This window comes from Helianthus annuus, chromosome 15 (genome assembly GCF_002127325.2).
Source record: "Helianthus annuus cultivar XRQ/B chromosome 15, HanXRQr2.0-SUNRISE, whole genome shotgun sequence".
NCBI classification, from domain to species: domain Eukaryota; kingdom Viridiplantae; phylum Streptophyta; class Magnoliopsida; order Asterales; family Asteraceae; genus Helianthus; species Helianthus annuus.
The window spans coordinates 10835410-10857814 of NC_035447.2; the positions used below are offsets into that span (position 1 = coordinate 10835410).

General features: G+C 35.1%; 2 protein-coding genes and 1 long non-coding RNA gene across 3 annotated transcripts; 1 reads left to right on the plus strand and 2 right to left on the minus strand.

Annotated features, from left to right (window-relative positions):
- Positions 1-265: 265 nt before the first annotated feature.
- Positions 266-850, plus strand: LOC110913258 (N66 matrix protein-like). Its single transcript, XM_022158104.1, has 2 exons — positions 266-342; positions 415-850. Exons 1-2 carry the CDS (start codon positions 266-268, stop codon positions 848-850), a joined length of 513 nt encoding a protein of 170 aa, XP_022013796.1.
- Positions 851-7908: 7058 nt separating this feature from the next.
- On the minus strand, positions 7909-12802 carry LOC110913257 (protein indeterminate-domain 7-like). Its single transcript, XM_022158102.1, has 4 exons — positions 12694-12802; positions 11922-12321; positions 9454-9821; positions 7909-8357 (listed from the first exon to the last, which is right to left on the minus strand). The coding sequence occupies exons 1-4, from the start codon at positions 12800-12802 to the stop codon at positions 7909-7911; spliced, it is 1326 nt and encodes a 441-aa protein (XP_022013794.1).
- Positions 12803-19034: 6232 nt separating this feature from the next.
- LOC110909964 lies at positions 19035-21809 on the minus strand. The gene is made up of 3 exons (XR_002575743.1): positions 21695-21809; positions 20411-20510; positions 19035-19207 (listed from the first exon to the last, which is right to left on the minus strand). It is a non-coding gene; the product is annotated as an uncharacterized LOC110909964 (long non-coding RNA).
- Positions 21810-22405: the final 596 nt, after the last annotated feature.

Here is a 22405-nt window from a genome sequence, read left to right on the forward strand (position 1 = left end):
TCTTCAAGTCCAGACCTTGGGGGAAGAAGCTGCTTACGCCATGACATGGGATGAAATGAAGGAGCTCATGCGAAAGAAATACTGCTCCAGGGCTGAAATCCAAAAGTTGGAAACTGAATTCTGGAACCTCAAGATGGACGGCCCGAAAATTGCTGAATATGTGATAAGGTTTCACGACTTGTCACGCGCTGTGTCGTATATGGTTGATCCGGAATTCAAACGCATCGAGCGGTTTATTTGGGGGTTGGCACCTTAGATTATGAGTATGGTAACAACATCCAAGCCTCCTACAATCACCGAGGCGATTGATCTGAGTGTAGCGTTAACTGAAGAGGCCATCAGGTTGAACAAGTTTTCAATTTCTGACCAGAAGAAGAAGGAGACTCACGTTGAGTCCTCAGGTGAGAACAAAAGGAAGTTCTCAAACTTCAAGAAGGGTACCAGCAGCACCAGCAAGAAGAAGGAAGTGAACCCACCAGCTGAAGTTAAAACTGGTGCTGAAGTCAAGGGAAAAGGATATATAGGCGCTCTGCCCAAATGTGATGTATGCCAGTACCATCATTCCGGCCAGTGCAGGCTTAGAAAGTGTGAGTCTTGTGGGAAGACTGGCCATTCGAAGGAAACATGCTGGGCTGGTACTAGTACAGGTCGTGGTGGTCAAAGAGGTTATGGAAGTGGTAATGGAAACCGCCCATTTGGAGGAAATGGCGGTAATGGAAATCGTGGTAATTTTGGGAATCAAGCTAGTAGTGGAAACCGGGGAGCAAACAACAATCGAGGTGGTAATGGGAACGGTAATGGTCGAGGACCAGGTTGTTTTAATTGTGGAGACGTGGGGCATTTCAAGTGAGAGTGCCCAAAGCTCAATCAAGCCCAAGGAAGAGTCTTCAACATCATAGTGAGAGAAGCTCGCCAAGATCCAAATGTAGTTACTGGTACGTTCCCTATCAATCAACGCTTTGCATCTGTACTGTTTGATACTGGTGCCGATTATAGTTTTGTATCGCTAGAGTTTAAGAATATACTTGGGGTTGGTAGCTAGTAAGTTAGACATTCCGTATTCGATAGAACTAGCCAATGGAAAGCTAGTAGAAGCAAGTGAAGTAATCAGAGGTTGCGTGATAGAACTGGGAGAGTACGAGTTTACACTGGACCTGCTGCCAGTCGAGTTGGGAAGCTTCGACGTGGTAGTGGGGATGGATTGGTTGTCAAGCAACCGAGCAGAGATTGTATGTCACGAGAAGGTCATTCGCATTCCGATGGCGAATGGAGAAACAATTGTGGTACATGGAGAGAAGCGCGATACGCCTCTAAGGATCATCAGTTTTTTGAAAGCTCGGAGATGTTTGCAGAAAGGATGTGTTGCCTTCCTGGCACACATTGTGGATAAGGAAGCTGCTGAGCCAAAGCTAGAAGACATTCCGGTCGTGAAGGAATATCCTGAAGTCTTTCCTGAAGACTTGCCAGGATTGCCGCCGCAAAGGCAAGTCGAATTCCGCATTGACTTAGTTCCAGGCGTTGCGCCTGTAGCTAAGGCACCCTATCGACTTGCACCTTCAGAAATGCAAGAGCTGTCAACACAACTTCAGGAGCTATTGGATAAGGGATTTATCGGACCAAGCTTCTCGCCTTGGGGAGCTCTAGTTTTGTTTGTCAAGAAGAAGGATGGAAGTTTCCGCATGTGTATCGACTACCGCAAGCTGAACAAGTTGACCATTAAGAATCGGTATCCTTTTCCAAGGATTGATGACCTGTTCGATCAACTACAAGGTTCGAGTTTTTACTCCAAGATCGATCTTCGATCAGGTTATCACCAGTTAAGAATTCAAGAGGAGAGTATTACAAAGACTGCCTTTAGGACTCGCTATGGACATTACGAGTTTCTGGTTATGCCGTTTGGTCTTACGAACGCACCAGCAGTATTCATGGACCTGATGATCAGAGTCTGCAAGCCATACCTCGATAAGTTTGTGATCGTGTTTATTGACGATATTTTGATCTACTCGAAAACGAAGGAAGAACATGAGCAACATCTAAGAGCTATCTTAGAACTGCTCAAGGAGGAGAAGTTGTATGCAAAGTTCTCGAAGTGCGAGTTCTGGTTGCGTGAAGTTCAATTTCTTGGTCACGTGGTTAACGGAAATGGAATTCATGTGGATCCCACAAAGATCGAGGCAATCAAGAATTGGGAGACTCCGAAGACCCAAACCGAGATTCGACAGTTCCTAGGTTTGGCAGGGTACTATCGCAGGTTTATTGAGGATTTTTTGAAAATCGCTCAACCCTTGACCTCCCTTACATAGAAAGACAAGAAGTACAAATGGGGAGACAAGCAAGAAGAAGCGTTCCAGTTGTTGAAAACCAAGCTTTGCGACGCACCGATTTTGTCACTACCCGAAGGCACCGACGACTTCGTGGTATATTGCGACGCTTCGCGTCAAGGTTTAGGCTGCGTGCTGATGCAGCGACAGAAGGTTATAGCATATGCTTCGCGCCTGTTGAAGGTTCACGAGAAAAATTACACCACGCATGATTTGGAACTAGGCGCGGTGGTGTTTGCATTAAAGATCTGGCGACATTATTTGTATGGCACACGATGCACAATCTTTACTGATCACAAGAGCCTGCAACATATATTTGATCAGAAAGAGCTTAACATGAGACAGAGACAATGGGTAGAGTTGTTGAACGATTATGATTGCCAGATCAAGTATCACCCAGGGAAGGTGAATGTGGTCGCAGATGCCTTGAGTCAGAAGGAAAGAATCAAGCCCATAAGGGTTCGAGCTTTTGAAATGATCATTCAAACGGACCTCTCGTTGCGCATTCGTGCCGCGCAGAGGAAAGAACGTTGTGCTTCATGAAACGAATTTGGGTTCCTCTCTTTGGTGGTTTGAGAGACGTTATTTTTTATGAAGCTCACAAGTCACGGTACTCGATCCATCCTGGATCGGATAAAATGTACCACGATTTAAAGGATTTTTATTGGTGGCCGAGAATGAAAGGCGATGTTGCGATATATGTTGGCAAATGTTTGACTTGCGCCAAGGTAAAGGCCGAATATCAGAAGCCTTCAGGTCCTCTGCAACAACCTGAAGTACCCAAGTGGAAATGGGAGCAAATTTCGATGGATTTTATAACGAAGTTACCAAAGACACCCAGAGGTCATGATACGATTTGGGTAATCGTAGACCGACTGACGAAATCTGCACACTTTTTGGCAATCAAGGAAAAAGACAACACTAGCAAGCTTGCTGAGCTATACCTGATTGTTGCACGACATGGAGTGCCTCTCTCGATTATTTCTGATAGAGGCGGAAGGTTCGTGTCAAGAATTTGGCAATCCTTCCAAGAAGCATTTGGTTCTCAGCTGAATCTAAGTATGGCATTTCACCCACAAACAGACGGCCAGAACATGTTGCGAGCTTGCGTAATGGATTTGGGTGGTAGTTTGGACACTCACTTACCCTTGGTAGAATTCTCATACAACAACAATTACCATGCAAGCATTTAAGCCGCACCGTTCGAAGCTCTCTATGGACGCAAGTGTCGATCACCGTTATGCTGGGCAGACGCGGGTGATAGACAACTTGTTGGTCCGGAATTGGTTCAAGAGACGACTGATAAGATTATCCAGATCCGAGAGCGCATCAAGGCGGCTCGTGATCGTCAAAAGAGTTATGCGGACCGAAGAAGGAAACCACTGGAGTTTGAGGTAGCAGATATGGTTTTGTTAAAGGTTTCACCCTGGAAGGGTGTAGCACGTTTTGGGAAGCGTGGGAAGTTGAATCCGGATACATTGGTCCATTTAAAATCCTGGAAAGGATTGGTCTTGTAGCTTATAAGTTGGATCTACCCGCAGAGCTGAATGGCGTTCATGATACATTTCATGTATCAAATCTGAAAAAGAGTCCAACTCAAGAAACAGTTGTCATTCCTGCCGACGAAGTTCACATTGACGACACACTCCACTTTACTGAAGAACCTGTTGAGGTTACTGATTGGAAGGTTAACAAGACACGCAGGAGTAGTGTCAAACTCGTCAAGGTTCGTTGGAACGCGCGACACGGCCCAGAAGTGACCCCCCCTTGTACTTACGGTCACAAGAAGTGGCCCCACCCACAATATTTGCATAATCTTCCTAAATCTCTTGCTTGATCTTTCTTGGATATGATTGTATCTTGTATGTACTATTAGAGACACTTAAACCCTTGGACAATAGCATTAGTGGTTTATAAAATGGACCTAGAGCATCTTCATCTTCACAACACCACCACAACTCTTTCCTCCCTCCCTTCTACCTCTCGGCCGACCCCCACACTCACACCACCACCATTTTTCAACCATCATCCAACCAATTCAAGTGCTTTCCAAGGTGTAAGAAGGTCACTAACGAAGCTTGGAGCTTGTGGATCATCAACGACCTCTCCCGTTTGCTTTTATCCACCATCTTTGTCACCTTCTTCACACTTGTTTCTTCCCTAGCCTTAGAGCTAGTAGTAAGAATCTCATAACCTTTGTTTACTTCTATTTTAGTTGGTTAAAAGATATATTATGTTGTAAATCACAAGAACACTAAAAGACATGAACATGAATCATGAACATAAAGCTTACATATGATGAAATCTTGATGAAATAGTGTTGTTTAGTGTATGAATGATATTTGATTATTGTTTTCTTGAGATTATGATGTTAATCATCATAAGGAGCTTGCTAGATTGTGATTACACATGATCTAGCAAGTGAGAGGATGATTATGTGATGAAATAAGATGATCATCCTCATGTGTAAACATGAACTTGAAAATCAAGTAATTTCTTGAAAAACGATAATCAAGTGAGTTGTTAAACTTATAGATCTAAGACTTAAGAATGGTTTTCCTAAAAGAACCAAGTTTAAAATGTGATTCTTAGAATATCTTGGTTTTACTTAAATATACACTATTTTTAGTGGTAAAACAAGTGTATAAACACTTATGAAACAAGAAGATCTCACACAGAAACATTTTTGTAAAATATGTTTACAAGTTGTAAACACCTAAATTCTTTAAGAATGAGATTTTTAAAGAAATAAACACACTTTAAAGGATAACTAGACCTACTAAAAACATTACCAAGTTACTACAAGTTTTTGTGAAAGATCAAGTTCATGTTGTTATGTAAATTGAATAGTTTTTGCACTTGGTAAGTGTAAGTTATTTAGGGATTGATTGTTGATTGTTGTGATGATTTTTGAAAAGAAAATGATATGCTTTAATAGCATGGACACCTCCATTTCCAAAGGAAACTATGGCAAAATTTTCTAAAAATACAAACACTTAGAAAATATTTTCTAAACAAGTATTTATAAGTATGTTTTAAACTATTTTTTCAATATAAACTTTGCCATAAATTTTTTTACAAAAATGCAAATATTGAAGGTTGTTTTTTTAAATAAAAATGGGTAAATATATATATTTAGAATATATATATATATATATATATATATATATGTGTGTGTGTATTAAGACACTTGTGTGAATATTTGTATACCTTGTGAAATAGTTATATTATTTTAGGGTAAAATAATATAACCTAACATAATACCAAGAATTTACAATCCAAAGTATTACCAAAAATCACGAGGAATAAATATATGTTACACACTTAATATTGCGAAACCGAACGAAGGAACATAACTTATGAAATATTCTGGAGAATACCGTTACAAATATATTTTTGGTAAATATTATTTTGGATACAAGAAATGAAAATATGATTTTTGTAAATGTTACCAAGTTATGTCATATTTTCGACAAGGAGAAAATATATTATTTTTAGGAAGTTGAAATATATTCTCCTAGAATATTTAGAAGATATATGATTTTTGGGAAAAATATATATTTTCTTGAAATACATTATTTTTTTAGACAAAATAAGTTTAAATATATTTTCTAAGTGAGACTTAAAAGTATATTATTTTGAAACCACAAATACAAGAATACGAGATACATGTATGAAATACCCCCATTCTTGGGAAGGAAATACGAAATTAAATACTTGAGAAGTATTAATACAAAAATATCGATTAAACACTTATTCCAAAATTAAATATAATTTAAAGTTAAAATAATTATTACTTTAACAAATAATTATAACTTTGAATAATATTGAGAACACAAGAAGCGTAACTAAAAAATATAAGTACAAAAGCAAGGCACGGCCCGTTCGTCTAAGAGACATTAGTACATTGTAGGGAGTCCTGTTCGCTGAGGAAATTTGGGTTATGATTCTGAAGACGCAATACTATGAGTTCATGTCCCCCTTTTCTTTTAACTGTTTTCAGTTTTATACTTCGGGGGTGAAATACATGTTACAATTATTACAAACGTTTTATACATGGTATGATTAGCTTAAGGAGGGTTTACTGCTTGATTATGTGAAAGGTGGGTATAACACTTAAGGCCATTAATCCTCATCGTACAACCGAGGGACATGAGTGATAGATCTATTTGGGTGTAGCGAGCCCACACCCATGGGGACCAGGGTGGCCCATAGGGTGACTATGTCTTCCAGCCGGAGGCCCGGTACAAATTTGCTAGGTTTGAGTCTTCCTACACCATTTCACACATACCATTGGCTTTGCAACCCATTGGTGATCTGTTTTTCCTTATTGCTACATACCGGGGACATACATACATACAAACATACTTTAAAGGTTTATTCATATACTTACACATGAACTCGCTCAACTTTTGTTGATATTTTTAAACTACATGTATTTCAGGGAACTAGTGGATCTGGCAGGTGTATGCATGTGTCTTCAAGCTGCGTCGTGAATAAAAGATGTTATCCATGGTTGTTGAGTTTAGGGGGTGTATCCTATTCCTTGACGGGATACATGTTTCTAAACTCAGGTTTTATTTAAAGTTCTTTTGTCGAGTCCTTGTGAACTCATTTAAACATGTTATGGTTTGTAACTTAATTTGGCGTCGATGTTTTCAGACAAGTATGTTGTGGTATTTTCTAAACTTAATTAATGGATGAACATCTCATGTTTTTATCATTTAGCGTTGTTATGATTGAATGTTATGGTATTAAGAAGTCACACCAATAACCACGCTTCCGCAAAAGTCAGGGTGTGACAACTATTATACCCTCCTAGTGTCTTAAAATTTTGTACTCTTTACAATTTTACCGTCACAAAACAAGCATTCATTAGTTGTACATGTTGCTTAAAGTGTTGGACGTGATGTAAAATACATCACATTTGCTTTATATAGTTATATAGATAACACAAACAACTACAGAAAATTTGTTTTGAAGATGAACTCTAACTACATGTAGAAAAAGAAGATTGTCAAAGAATTTATTTAAATATAAAATAACTTACATATAAAGATTGTCAATTTAAAAAGGATTGCTGCAAACTAAACAAAAACAAAATGAAAACACAAGAAGCATATTAGATAGGAGCAAGATAATAAAACAGAAAAAGAAAAGAAAAGAAAAGGCATTGCTTCCTGCAATTTAGATTGTTAAGAAACAAGAAATTCAAAACCATAGCTGAAAACACAACACACCACACCAAAGAAATCTTAAATATATTGTCTTTGTAGACAACAACACTTCTCTCCACACTAAAAGCAACAGCCAGAACCCTAGATATAATATAAATACAGGACTCCGTTCTTTTCAGAACCAATACTACGCTAAGAATAGCGAGAACCACATTAAAGCTTGTGCTATTTATTATATAAATTGATTAGAATGCATATAAATTTCAAAATGTGTTTAGGGTTCTCGCGGTTCTTAATATATTATCGGTTCCGAAAAGAACGCGTCCCTGTATATATATATATATATATATATATATATATATATATATATATATATATATATATATATATATTGTTACCACGTTGGCTCTCTACAGAGAGCTTCGTCCTACGACGCTGCTTTCTGGGTCATCGCTGCTTACGTTTATCCCCCCTCCAACTCCAAGAAAGTCTCTTGTAAATGTCGCGCCTTTTGATTGTTGAAAACTCATGTTCCACTCATCATTGTACCCCCCACTGCGGCTATCAATACCACCATGGTTGCTATCCTCTTGTTCATAAGGTGCACTAGCGTTCAGATTCAACATAGAGGGCCCAACTTCATTGTTGCTCAAATAGTTTGGGATGTTGCTCTCAATTCCATTTCTATCGAAATTTCGAAAGCCAAGTCTGCCATTAGTGCCATCCATATGAACATTAGAGAAACTAGTTGCATAGGGTCGTGCAAAGTTGTTATCACTGTTGTAGTTAGACCAGGTTGAACCAAGTAGAGATGCCTTGTGAAGCAAGGCTGTTGCAGAAAGTTGTGGCATCATTGCAGCTGTATCATATGAAAACAAATTAGTTAAGTGAAGTTGGGTGATGTGAAAGATTACCACGAGGGATGTCCATTGGAAACTGACTGAACCACTCAAACCTGAGAAAGTCGGCTAGCTTGACCAGTTTGAAATATGTACGGTCCGGCTTTAATGTTGCGCTTTGGTTTATGGTTTGGAGCTTGGAACCGGATGTACATACTGAACCAGCCGTTTAACACTATTTTCAGCCTATCGGGACAACATATCGTCCTTATAGGGTAACCTAGTTAGAAATGCATGTAAACCTTATAGGGACGACATGTCGTCCCGATAGGTAGTTCTATAGGGACGACTTTTGTCCTCCCTATAGGTTTTGTCCCTACAAGTGTTTTTTCTTGTAGTGTTAGTAATATAAAGTTATGTGTGTACATTATACTTATTAACAATCCATACCATTTCACTAAATTTAATTCAAACATATTCTTTTTTAGAAATATAATTTCTTTATAAAACCATAAAAACGAGAAAACTGGTTGGTTCGCTTTGTATTTTTCTAAAACCTTAGTTATCAGTTCGGCTCAAAATTTTTAACAAAGTTAGCCGATTTAAAAAATGTACAATTCAGTCATAACAGTTTTATTAAAGTGAGTGTCACACAGGTAGGAGGGCTTTCGCTTATTTTTTTTTCTTTAAGGAGTGTAACGGTTTTACTAAAACAAATTAAATAAAGAAAAGGAAAATAAAAAACGGGAGTGTGATATGACTATTGGTTATGGTGATTGGCCGAAAAAAAAATTATTTCCCTTAGAAGCTTACCCACGCCTGTGAACAGGCCCACGTCCCCCACTCATGCCTGTTTTGAGTGAGGTCATGTTGGGCGTTAAGCCATAACGCATAGTCTTATTAACGTTCCCGCTTTTAAAAAAAAAATTAATCCAAAAGTATGCTTTTGTAGAAAAAACAATTGTTTTTGCCTAAGACCATAAAACCAAATAGTCATGTTAGCCAATTTGGTTTGTATTTTCCTAACCCTTAGTTAACGTTTTGGCCTAAATTTTTCATCAAAACCGATCAAACCGAACTATGGACACCCCTTTTAACTGCCACATGAGAACATACCTGAACCCATGTTATGTTGGGTAGTAGTTAGATTGGTGAAAACCCTAGAATCAAAATTTCCCTGATATTTAACTCGATTTTGTTGATCCAAAGATGGCACAAAGAGAGGTGGAGAGGGCCTGTAACAGTTGAAGCCTGTAACGTTGTTGTTTTCACTTGTACGACCTAACTTAGACTCGATTGCGGGGCTGGTGCGAATATGGTTCTGGACAGAAGGCACGCCGGTACTGAAGTCGGGCAAACCTAAGCTCATTTGGGTGCTTATGGCTGGCCCAACTCCTGTGGGAGTAACAGTTGTTGGAAGCTTGAATAGATCCCCATTAGTCAGGGCCTCACATAATGCCTTGTGTGAGATGAAGCTGTCATGCCTGCAAAATAACACATGTGCATAAATAGATTAAATGATAACCTAGTTTTTTTAAAGATAATCAAATTGTACTTTTAAAATCTGCATTGTTGTCCACTATGGATTTAACCTTTAATATGGGACTTAACCTTTAACCTCATGGGAGGGGTCAGGCACCTTACTAACACTGGACCTAGTAAATACTATGATCTGAATATTTCTATATGGTTATATCATATATTTTGTGAACGATTTAACCAATGTATTTTTGTGCTTGATGTTTTTTAACAACAATTCTTAATTTTTTAAGAATAAATACATCATAATCTGCATTCTAAGAAATTTATACTCCTAATCTTTTGGTTGTGAAACACACATCTTAACCATCAAAATGTCGGCCTGAGGATTTATGTTTTTATTTGTGTGTTAGAATGATTCATGGAGATCTTTTTATGTTGAGAGATATTGGATAAAGAATGATTATTAAAGACCAATGAGATAAGGGCAATAACCTAGAGTTATATATATGTTTATCTCTAAATTAACTATGATGAGAAAATTGTTAGTAAGGGTTTGATTTACGATTTGACCTTAAAAAAAGAATGAAACACCCTAGTTATAGCCTCCATTTACTAAAAAAAGTGTAATTTTAAAATATGTTGTTAAATATTAGGAAAAACTTGTTTGTAAAAGCGTTGATTCTCTTTCAAGCATGGTTGTAGAAATCGCTAGTCGCCAGTCGTTCGGTGAGGTGGGGACTAGCGATTAATCGGGATTAATCGGATATAATCAGGATTAATTGTAATTAATCGAAAATTAATCGAGATTAATCGGTGACTAATCGGGGATTAATCGGTACCTAGTCGGGATTTTTACAACCATGCTTTCAAGAAAAGTGTTGCTTAATTGGATTTTTAGTTTTTAGTTAACGTATAACTTAGCATTAATTAATTGCTCTATTAACTTATGATATTTATAACTTAACAAAAGATTAAAGATCTAAATATAAATACTTTTTTTTAGTTTTCTTTATGTATGTTTCAAAAGTAAACTTTCTAATAACTAATTAGTCGTATGCAAAATATATTATTTTTTAATCTCATAATAATTTATTTAAATAGATTTAACTTTATTAAGTTTTATATCAAAATATAGATTGACAACTTAAAAAAACTACTTATTTGTATTGGTTTGGTACCTGAGGTAATTAAGATACTATGAGAATACCAAAAAAAAATGAATAACAACAGTATTAGCATATTATGGATATAAAAAAATGATAAAAAGCATAAAATCTTCCAATGTGTAAAAAAAGTGCAACTTTTGGCCAACTGTAGAACCTATTTTTCGAAAGTGTATTTAACATGTTTCTTAACCAAGTGGTTGCCCGTTGAGGTCATAATAATAATTTATAGAATAGAATGTGAGTTTAACTTTAAAAAAATCATGCATTAAACACGGAAAAATATTGGTCCAGTTGAGACAACTAGTTAATTGAATAAATGCTCAAATTGAGTTTTGGTTAGATAAAAGTAAAATAATTACACAGGGTAGGGATAGTGTATATTAATTCAGAAGTGTGAGAAGTGTATTATATAACACTATATAACACCATATAAACACCATATAACACTATATAACACCATATAACACTATGTAACACTATATGGCAATATATAACACTATACATCTATCATAGACATGCTATCAGAAAAACTATAGTGTTATATTTGTTATATAGTGTTACATAGTGTTATATGGTGTTACATATTGTTATACGGTGTTTATATGATGTTATACAGTGTTATATATAATGTTATAATACACTTCTCACACTTCTGGATTAATGTACATGATCCTCTACCTAATTACACATTTAATTAATGAGAGGATATATATAATTTTCCTGTGTATTTAAAATAGTTATAAACATTTCTATCTTTTTTTACTAAACAATATACTTGTATATATTTTAAATATGAGATGTATCTAAATAGACAAAGTTAATGCATATTAAATAACTGAAAAAAAAAACTTTATGTTAAATTTTGCTGCATTTAGCATTTTTTTAAATGTAAAAATCTATGGGCATGATGAATTAACAAGTTGCAATGTTGCATACCTTGAGAAGAAAGTACCACAACTGCATTGATACTCTTTCTTACCACAAGTCTTTGTGTGAGCCTTCAAGTCTGATTCAACAGCATACATCTTCACGCACTTTTGGCACTTGTACTTCTTCTCACCATGCTTTCGCGAATAGTGTTTCTTGATGCCCGTAAGGTCGCCAAGCGAATGCGCACGATTGTGGTGGATACACGAGGGCTCGGGGCAAACATACGCCTTTCTTTTCACATCATCCTTTGGAGTGCTTTGCTTAAGTTTCCATGGCAGATTGTGACCCCTTTTGTGAAGTTGCAAGTTTTGCTCTCTTGGGAACCCTTTAAGGCATATCTCACAAATAAATCTGTTTTTTGCCATTAAGGTGGCAGGAGAAAGTGCTATTATCTCTGCATCTGGATCTATCCAACAAAAATCCAAACAAAAATTAATTCTTTATATTATACTCTAAAGTTATATAAAAAAATTTATATAAAATTGCTCTTCGAAAAAGACATGTTTTTTAGTTTAATTATTTATATATTTATTCAAATCTTTGGTTTCATACTTGTCGATTAAAAAAGACACATGAAAGAAGTCCGGAATATACAATTTTTGAGCAAACTCAGTGCACAAGGCTTCTACTTGCGTCTGATTTGTACATACTTTTATTGCATTTTTACAAGAGGTTTTTTTCACGGCTTGAGCCCGTGATCTCAATGTCACATGTCAACAACTTTGCCGTTGCGCATAGGTTCACCTCTTAATTTGATTAAAATAATTGAAGAACTTACATGGGATTTTAGGGTTTCTTCGCTTCTTGGGATGAATATCTTGTTCTTGGTTCTCATGACCTTCTTCATTTTCCAAGAGCATTGATGATGAAGATGATCCAAAAGCCATCATTTTAATTAGGCAGATCTGCGGTGCTAGCAAACTCTTGACAGATCGAATTTGCAATTCCAGCAAAACGATTTACCGATAATTTCCTAGGAGATCATGATAAGAGGTTGATGAGACAAAAATGAACAATGGTTTTGTTTTTGATGATTGTTCAATATATATCATGTGAACTAATTAACTCTTAAATGCCATCTATTTTGCAATTTAGCATTGAATGCCCCAATTTAAACATAAAATACTTGAAAGTGAGCTGCATAAAACATGTTCCAAACTCATTTATATGACCAAACACAGACTCTCTCACACATACATACAAACACACACACACACACACAGCTATTCAAAGAAATGGACCAAACAATCGCCGCATAAGGACATCATATGTTGCGTGAGCCAAGTAAGAAGAAAACCACCGTCCTCTCTTTCTCTCTCTCCCTCTCTCTCTCTATAAATATATATAAATATATTACGTGGAGGTGTATTGCATAGCCATGCAACATGTTTTATATGCCTTCTTCGTCCCAAAATAATTACTTTTTGACTTTCAACATTCCAACATTAATGATTTTCTATTCATATTTGACAATATTAGATTTTTTTATTTTCTAAAACTTTTTCTGTATATATTTTATACCTTAAATTAAGGAGTTATTACTTTAATTTAACAAAAAAGAAATTTGTATTATTCACATCACAGTTGTCTTGTAGAAAAGTTTAATATTAAATTGACATTATATTAAGAAATGTGTGTAAGAATATTCAATGAGAAAAGTAAGATAGTTTGGGTGAAGATTATATGATCTTTTGTTTGAATGTATACAAAATAAATAATAAATAAATTATTGGAAGTTGAAAGAGGTCATTTTATATTTGAACTGCCAGTTTATATAAACTACTAGCATTGAGCTCAAAGTTGAAACCAAAATATAAAAATATGAGCACAGATACTATATCTTTTTGTTTGAAAACTTTTATACATTAATCTAAAAACAAAAAGGAAAAAGACAAATACATTAATCAAAAACAAAAAGGAAAAAGACAATTATGTACATACGTTATTAATTTTGTAACGGTTTTGTTTTTGTGTTCTTTTTGTTTTTCCATATTATCTTTTACGTTTTCAACAAAAAGTAAAAAGGAGTAGGAGACAATTTTATTTATACTTAAATTATATATATAGTGGAGGTTTAAATAAAAAGAAAAAATAATTTTATGAGAAGAAATGAAAAATAAGTTTAAATCGATAAAAGATGTTATTTGACAATTGTATTTAACCAGTTGATGTCTCGCCTGCGTTGCGGGGCGATGGCCGAATAATAAGCGAGTGTTAGGCAGCTCATTGACACGAAAAACAATTAAATCGATTCAACCAATTAAAACAAAACACTTTTATAGTTTTGAAAAAAAAACTAAAACAATGCCAATATTGTAATTTTTAACTAAGGGAAAGTTGTATTTTTTGACTGGAGTAAAATCGTAATTTGCCAAAAGCTAAAGTAATGACAGTACTGTAAATTTGAACCAGAGGCAAAGTTGTAAATTTTCACAGGGGCAAATTCGTAATTTTGAACTTGGGGTAACAACGTAATATAAATTTGAACTAAGGGCACAATCGTAATTTTAAGCTGGAGGCAAAAGCACAATTTTATTTTGAACCGAGAGCAAAATCGTAATTTTGAGTTTGGGGCAAAAACATAACTTTATTTTGAACTGGAGAAAAAACGTAATTTTGAATTGAGGGCGAAATCACAATTTTTTAAACGGGGAAAAATCACATTTTTGAACAGAAGGCAAAATCGTAATTTTTAGCTGGGAGCGAAAAGGTAATTCTGAGCTGAGAGCAAAACCACAATTTTATTTTGAATGGAGGGAAAAATCGTAATTTTGAGTTGGGGACAAAATCGTAATTTTATTTTGAGCTGTGGGCAAAAGCGTAATTTTAAAGAGTGGCAAAAACGTAATTTTAGAATGGATATAAAATAATAAACTGGTTGGTCCAATGGGAGAGTGCCAGGCAAAATCGTAATTTTGAATTGAGGGCAAGATCGTAATTTTGAGATGGGGACAAAAAGCGTAATTTTATTTTGAGCTGGGGGCAGAAACATAATTTTAAAATGGATATAAAACAAAAAACGTGTTGGTCCAATGGGGGAGTGCCAGGCAGCTGCCTGGCACTATTCCCCCATTTAGTTTTTAGCTGCCTGGCACTATTCCCCCATTTAGTTTTTGTATATGTAGGAAATATAGTATTGTAAGGGTATTTACATAATTAATAAACTTATTGTATTCCCATTCTCTTAAAGGATCAGGATCATTATAAATTATAAATATTTACAAAACTGAAAACTCGCAGAACTCCTAATAAACAATCTTTTTATTTATATATTTTTTATGTTTAGGGTAATTTTATCATTTATTATGTGTATTTTTACGATTACATATATACATGTTAAGAGTAATTTTATCATTTTTTATACGTAATTTTATAATTACACATATGTAAACTAGTTTTTTTACATATATGTAATTAGTTATGACACACACAAATATATATATATATATATATATATATATATATATATAGAGAGAGAGAGAGAGAGAGAAAGTATAATGTACTTCAAGGTTTAACCTACATTAACATACATGACAAAAAATATAACGTGCGTTATTATCATAGAACGTGCGTGATTATAGTCTCATGCGTGATTATGTGGTCCCATGCGTGATTATACCCCTGATCCAACGGTTATCATTGTCTCCTACGTGATGTATGATAAGGCTTTTTGTATGTTAACCTTGCTCTATATATATATATATATATATATATATATAATTTTGGCAATTAAACATATGTAAACTACTTTTAACATGTATGTAATCAAAGAAATACATATAATAGATGATAAAAAGATCCTAAATACAAAATCTTATATATAAAATAATTGTTTATTAGGAGTTCTGAAAGTTCTGTAGTTATTTAGAGTTCTGAAATAAACTCAACCCTTCTCTTAAATTAGCTAACTAAATTAATAGAATTTTTACCTTACTCATGCAGTTTCAACTTAAACATATGGAGTTGATGTTTCTTAACAAAATTTAGATCTAAAACATCAATCGATTTGATGTTTAGACTGAAAAATATAAAGAACACAATGAAGAATTATAATATAAACACATTTAATTAATCTTAAAAACCCAAAAGATAATTTGTAAATAATGTTTACAAGAAAAGCCCCTAAATTCTCTAATGTGTGTTAACTTAGAACCCTAATCACACTTTCTATTTATAGCTTAAACATAATTTAGGCTAATTATATTGAAGTCTCTAGAGATGAACAAATAACTACAATAAATATATTTTGTTGTAAAATATATTTCTTCAACTGGGAAATCAACATTTTTGAAAACTCGAAAGCGCACGTCAAACTCTCGTCATACATCATGTTGATATTGCATCAAACCTTCGAGCGATCTTCTTGTTTTGCGTTGCATTGATTTCAGGTCGCTCGACTTTAACTTCGTGCCAAAGAGAGTGTCACCAAATGTAAGGCGACACTTAAACAATGATGAGCACAGGCGACAGTATGCTAATGCCACCAAGTGACACTCGATGCGTGTCATCCTTAAGTGTCGCCGGTAATTAAACAACACTTGAACAATCAAAGGGGTTGTGTCTCTATCGTTAGGCGACACTTGATTATTGTTGTCCTTAGTAACGCCAGTTAGCAACACTATCATTAATATGCATACAAACATACATATTTTTAGCATCAAAATAAACCTAATTTCTATTGGTTTTGCTAAAAATACATTTGAAATAGACTTAATTTGGTTTATTTGTTATTTTCGAGACAAAACAAACAAACGAATCAATTCTCGGCGAAAACTAAAGATCTGTTGAAAAGTTATCCAAGCACGCCATGTGTCCCCATGACACGTCATGTGCCTTAAGCCTAAAGGACTAAAGATGGCAATGGGTTGGGTTTGGGACGGGTTTAGGTAATCCCAACCCCAAACCCGATTAGAAAAGTTTGTCCCAAACCCGTCCCAATACCCGTGGGGTTTCTATCGGGTAATTACCCATGGGGTATTGGGTATACCTGCGGATTTCAGGTAAACCCATTAAGTATAAAAAATTGCCCATTGGGTATACCCGAACCAAAACCGTCGGGTATCTATCTAGTAATTACTAATCAATTAAATTCAACATTATCACTGTAAAGATATATCAAATAACTACAATGTATATAAATACAATACCAAAATGTATATAAAGTATAGTAAAATGCATAGATGACAAAATGTATATAAATACAATACCAAAATGTATATAAAAATTTGTTGTATCCTTGGGACGACCACGGATCTGGATATGTTACAGGGGTGATAGTTGTGGAAGTGGTGTAGGGTGGTCATAGTTGTGGTGGTGACAATGACAACTGAGGTGGTTGCAACTTGCAAAGGTGGTTGCGCGGCAGATCTGGATATGTTACAGGTTCGGATCTTGTGAAATCTTGTTGGTTACTTTGTTTTTGCGTTCAATTTCGAGTGATGTGAATTTGATCACGACTTATGTCTCAGTGTATCAATTTGATTTTCATTTTGATTTCGTGCAGGTCTTCTCGACCTCTTAAACGAAGTAGATGGCAGTGGAGGTTGTTGTGGGTAGGGATGGCACGAAAACAGCCCAAGCCCTACGGATATACCTAAAACCCCGAAGCATCCGGGACAAGTATACCCGATACTTGACGGGAATGGGACCAGGTATGGGATTGGAAAAAAAATCGTGGGTGTGGGACGTGTATGGGATTAGGTAATACTATCTCCGATTACCCGAAACTATATACATGTTTACCCGAACAATATACCCGAAACAATACCCCGAAACTTTTAACTTTTGTTTTTATATTTCCTTAACTATGTTTATCGAAATATAAAATTACTTTTTGAAATTAATAGTATAATATGTTTACATTTTTAAATATTTTTTATGGTGATGATGATATACATGTTATTTATCCATTATTGTAGGCAAATTGGATTTAAATAATCCTAACTTTCTCAATTTGGTCGCTAATAATCGCAATTTCGTTATTTGCCGATAATAATCCGAACTGGTCCACTTTTGACCGATAATGGTCTGTGTTAACAATAGGTTAATGGAGTTTTTTTTCTAATTACAAACTGATGTTTAGGGCTTTTGATTAAAACGAGGATACGATTTGATTGATATAAAATTTACCTTGAAATACTGCCCCAGACGACAAAAATAGTGCTTCAATTCGGGTGCTTGAACTTCCAATTAACAAAAATCAAGCCGTTTGGAGCACCGTTTCGAGCTAAGTTTTACATAAATCGACTCGTATCCTCGTTCTGATCAAAATCCCTAAAACATCAGTTTATAATTCGAAAAAAACTTAACTCCGTTAAGCTATTTTTAACGGCGGACTATTATCGGCCAAAAGTGGATCAGTACGGATTATTATCGGCAAATAACTGAGTTGAAATTATTATCGGCCAAATTGAGAAAGTTTGGATTCTTTAAATCCAATTTACCTTATTTTTATATAGTGTATGGGTTTTAAAACAAAATATTATAAAGAAAAACAAAGATATATGTATGTATATATATATATATATATATATACCTGCCTTTTTCTTTATTATTTATCGTAAATGAGTGAAGCATTACACATAGTATCGCAACAAAATATTTTCTTTGTGCGTTAGAACAGGTCCGAGTCAAATAGCAATGATTTGAACCGCCAAACCATCCAATGTAAAGACGGTTTTCGCTCATTCTATATTTTCTCCTTGGTTGATGGTAGTATCTTACTATATTTATCTTAAATACTCTAACTCTAATTAATACATCTTTCATGATTGAATATACAATTCTACTATGTGTATTGCTTCACTCATTTATGATAAATAATAAATAAAAAGGATCCTTTACTCCGACAGCATCTAGGGTTCCTCAATTCACTTCTTAAAATATCCTATATACGTAGGTAGAGAATCTGTTTATAAGTTTATCTGTAGCCGAGGTATCTATTCGGTTTGTACTATAATTGTAATGCTTCACTCATTTACAATAAATAATAAAGAAAAAGGAAAGGATATGGGGCGGCGTTAAAACTGTAACACCCTAACACGTTATAACTGAAAAAGACGCAGCGGAAGAATCGTTCCATAAAATTTCTTTCATTAAAAACTTTTTGACCTACTAGCAAGTTCATTATGAAACACTTTCTTACATTATATGCATCTTTTGTACTTAATTTACATAACAAAAACATAACTTATAACTATCAATTTACATAGTCAAGTATTCCCGTACAATCCGACTAGTGACTCGGTCTTTGATCGCTACTCCTTGGAATGAAAATCTGTGATTCGTACTACCTGCACCCAACACATACAATTGAAACATTAGCATACATTGCATACAAACAAGATTCTTAATTGCGTGGTCTAGATTTGTTCTATCCACATATTCTCTCCATCCGTTAACTTTCTAGATGTAGTCATTCCCTCCGGGTGCTTAATCCTTAACGAACCTCGATGGAGTACCTACACCACATTTCATTCTCGAGGCACACTGTTAATATCGTCAATACTTAAGAGTATTGAAACCAAGTATGCATTACATACATAACTACGTACATACTTACCTGCACATATTCATACATATATTACTTCATACAAAATTACCTGCTCACATACTTACATACATACATACACGCATTACTACATATAAACTTACCTACTCACGTACTTATATACATGCATACATTACGGCATACGACTTGCCTACTTAGATGATTACATACATACATACATACATACATGCATACACTAATCCCTACAAGCATACCTACTCACATACTTAATTCATTACCCCGCGTACACACTCACACATTCTGAACTGAATCATATGTCACAAACGCTTTTAAAATATCTTTCAGATATGTTTCGGATCTTAAAGATGAGTTTCATACTCATCCGTAACTAACCAAACCATTTGGTAGGGTTAAGGGACATTATAAAGACTTAACGAGGCTTGGAATGGGTTCACGGGGGTCCGCGTTTGAAGAAAAACGAAGAAACTACACAAACAAAACAATTACATCAGACCTCCACCGTAAGCTACGGTGGCTACCGTAGCTTACGGTGGCCTCCAATCCTTACGGCAGTCTTAACCTACCTTACGGCAGAAATAACATCCCAGCACCCACCGTAGCTTACGGTGGGCACCGTAAGCTACGGTGACGCCCAGTTCAGCCCTCATTTTAATTATTAAAACTTGCGTAACTCGTTCGTTCTGCATCCGTTTCACATGAAACCTGTTCCTAAACGTCCGTAAAATGATTCCTTACGTATTAGACTAAAATTCCTTTCCCGGGTCCCTACTCGTTACCCGTATTACTACCGTTAGCTTACTTATTCTTATTTATTCGACCCGTTTGGTCCCACAAACTACCTTCAACTATCTATATCAAAACTTATCGTAATACTTTCACTTATTTCATACTATACATAGCTTCCCTTCATTTACAAACAAGAAAGTCCTTATGTATACTAAGAAGTGAGTCGGAAGTCACTTACCTTAAGTGTCCGTATTCGTGACCATTTCCTTGTCTCCTCTTGACCCGATTGCCATTCGTGCTTGCGTCCTCTTGACATGATGCTTATCATCTACACCTCACTACATTCACATTCTTGTTAGCATTCGAGATCTACATATCACTAATCATGTCTAGTTCATATCTCGTATTTGACTTTCAATAGTCAATTTCAACAAGCACAAGGCATAAATATAACAATGCATCATTCCAATTTACACACTTTAACATACCATCAAGTATGAATCATAATGATTCATCATGCATCGTTCAATCCTCCTAATCTTACAATCATATATACAATTTAACCATACTATTTTGAAATTTATTTACTTTTCATAAAGTTAACGGTTAAATATGTAAACTTTCAACTTAGGAACATATATCCATTCCGATGTGGTCGTTATACCAATGACACCATAAGCATTTCATACCCATATAGTAAAATACATACGAACATATGATTTCCTAGTCACACACACAACATACACATACTTATGCTTTCATAACTCTATATTCGACAACCGCATTGTTCAACATTCGCATAATTAATTTATCATCTTACGTATGTACATGACATAATTCCAACATTATCATTTATCAATAAACTACGCATTTCACATTTGTACACATTTGCTCTTAATCACCATGAACCAAACGCATAAAGTACATGGCGAGCATTACATCATTGGGACATATGGTACAAGTTCCTAATGCGTAGTTTACTAAACCATTCATTTAAATCCGAATTCTCATAATGACTCCACCTTAAGCATACTTAACTTGTTGTTTTGCTAATGGCTACACCATAAGCACCTTCTATACATAATTACCCATAACCTTCATACAATTTCACAAATTTTGCTCTCTTAGGCATTTCATCGAACACTTGGCGGGTGTACTACTAACAAAACATTATGTACAAGCTTTTAAAGCGTGATTCCTACTAATTCTTCACATAACTCATTCACAATCAATCAAGTTCATAACAATATTTCATCCTAACTAGGAACATATGGTTGTGACATCAATTATTCATAACAAGATCATCAACAACAACAATTTACAAGTAGAAACCTCAAAATTTCTAGCCATTCTTGACATGCAAGTGGGTTTTGCTTAAATCCATGTTCATATTCGAAATTTAACATATCTTGATGTCTACATAGCCATAGCAACCATCATTCATACTAGATTCATCATTACATTCATGAATTATACTAAACCCATTAAATCAAACATCACCAAATTGCAAAATTCAACTTACTTGATGTAGGAAATACTTAGGTGATCATTAATCCATGTTCCTTCTTGAATTTGAGCTACAATTAATCCCTCAATTTGGTGATCTTCATGATTAGGGTTTAGGAACCTTCAAGGAGTTCCTGGCTCCTTCTCGAACACATGTACGTGTGTGTGTATTTGTGTATTCATTTCACATATAATAACTCAACTTTCTTATAATCCCACCTTTAGTCCCTTGTATTAGTCACTAGAACATAAATGGGTATAACTTTAGTCATTTAGTACTTCTAACCACAAACACACTTAACTAAGTTAAATAACCTAGTTATTCATTTCGTGCTATGTCATATAAGAACACATGGCAATTATAAACATTCAGGTTTTGGGATGTTACAAATCTACCCCCCTTAAAGAAGGTTTCGTCCCCGAAACCTTTCTCGTTCCAATAAACATAACTATTCTTTCCTTACTCTATCAGCACGACCACTGGCCCATCTTAGTAACAACCCTCTATATTTTAGAACCCATCTCGGAGTTCTTATTAGTGTCGCTTTCATTAATAGCGCTAGCTTCCAACCCATTTCTTAGCTATCGGTTCATTCATCATTCTAATGCCCATCTATCATGTGCATTATATATCTTTTTGTTCACCTCAACATTCTTATTATTTTCGTCAACTATACAACTTTGTTTCGAAATTTATACCCACACATATATGTCTAACTTTGACTGG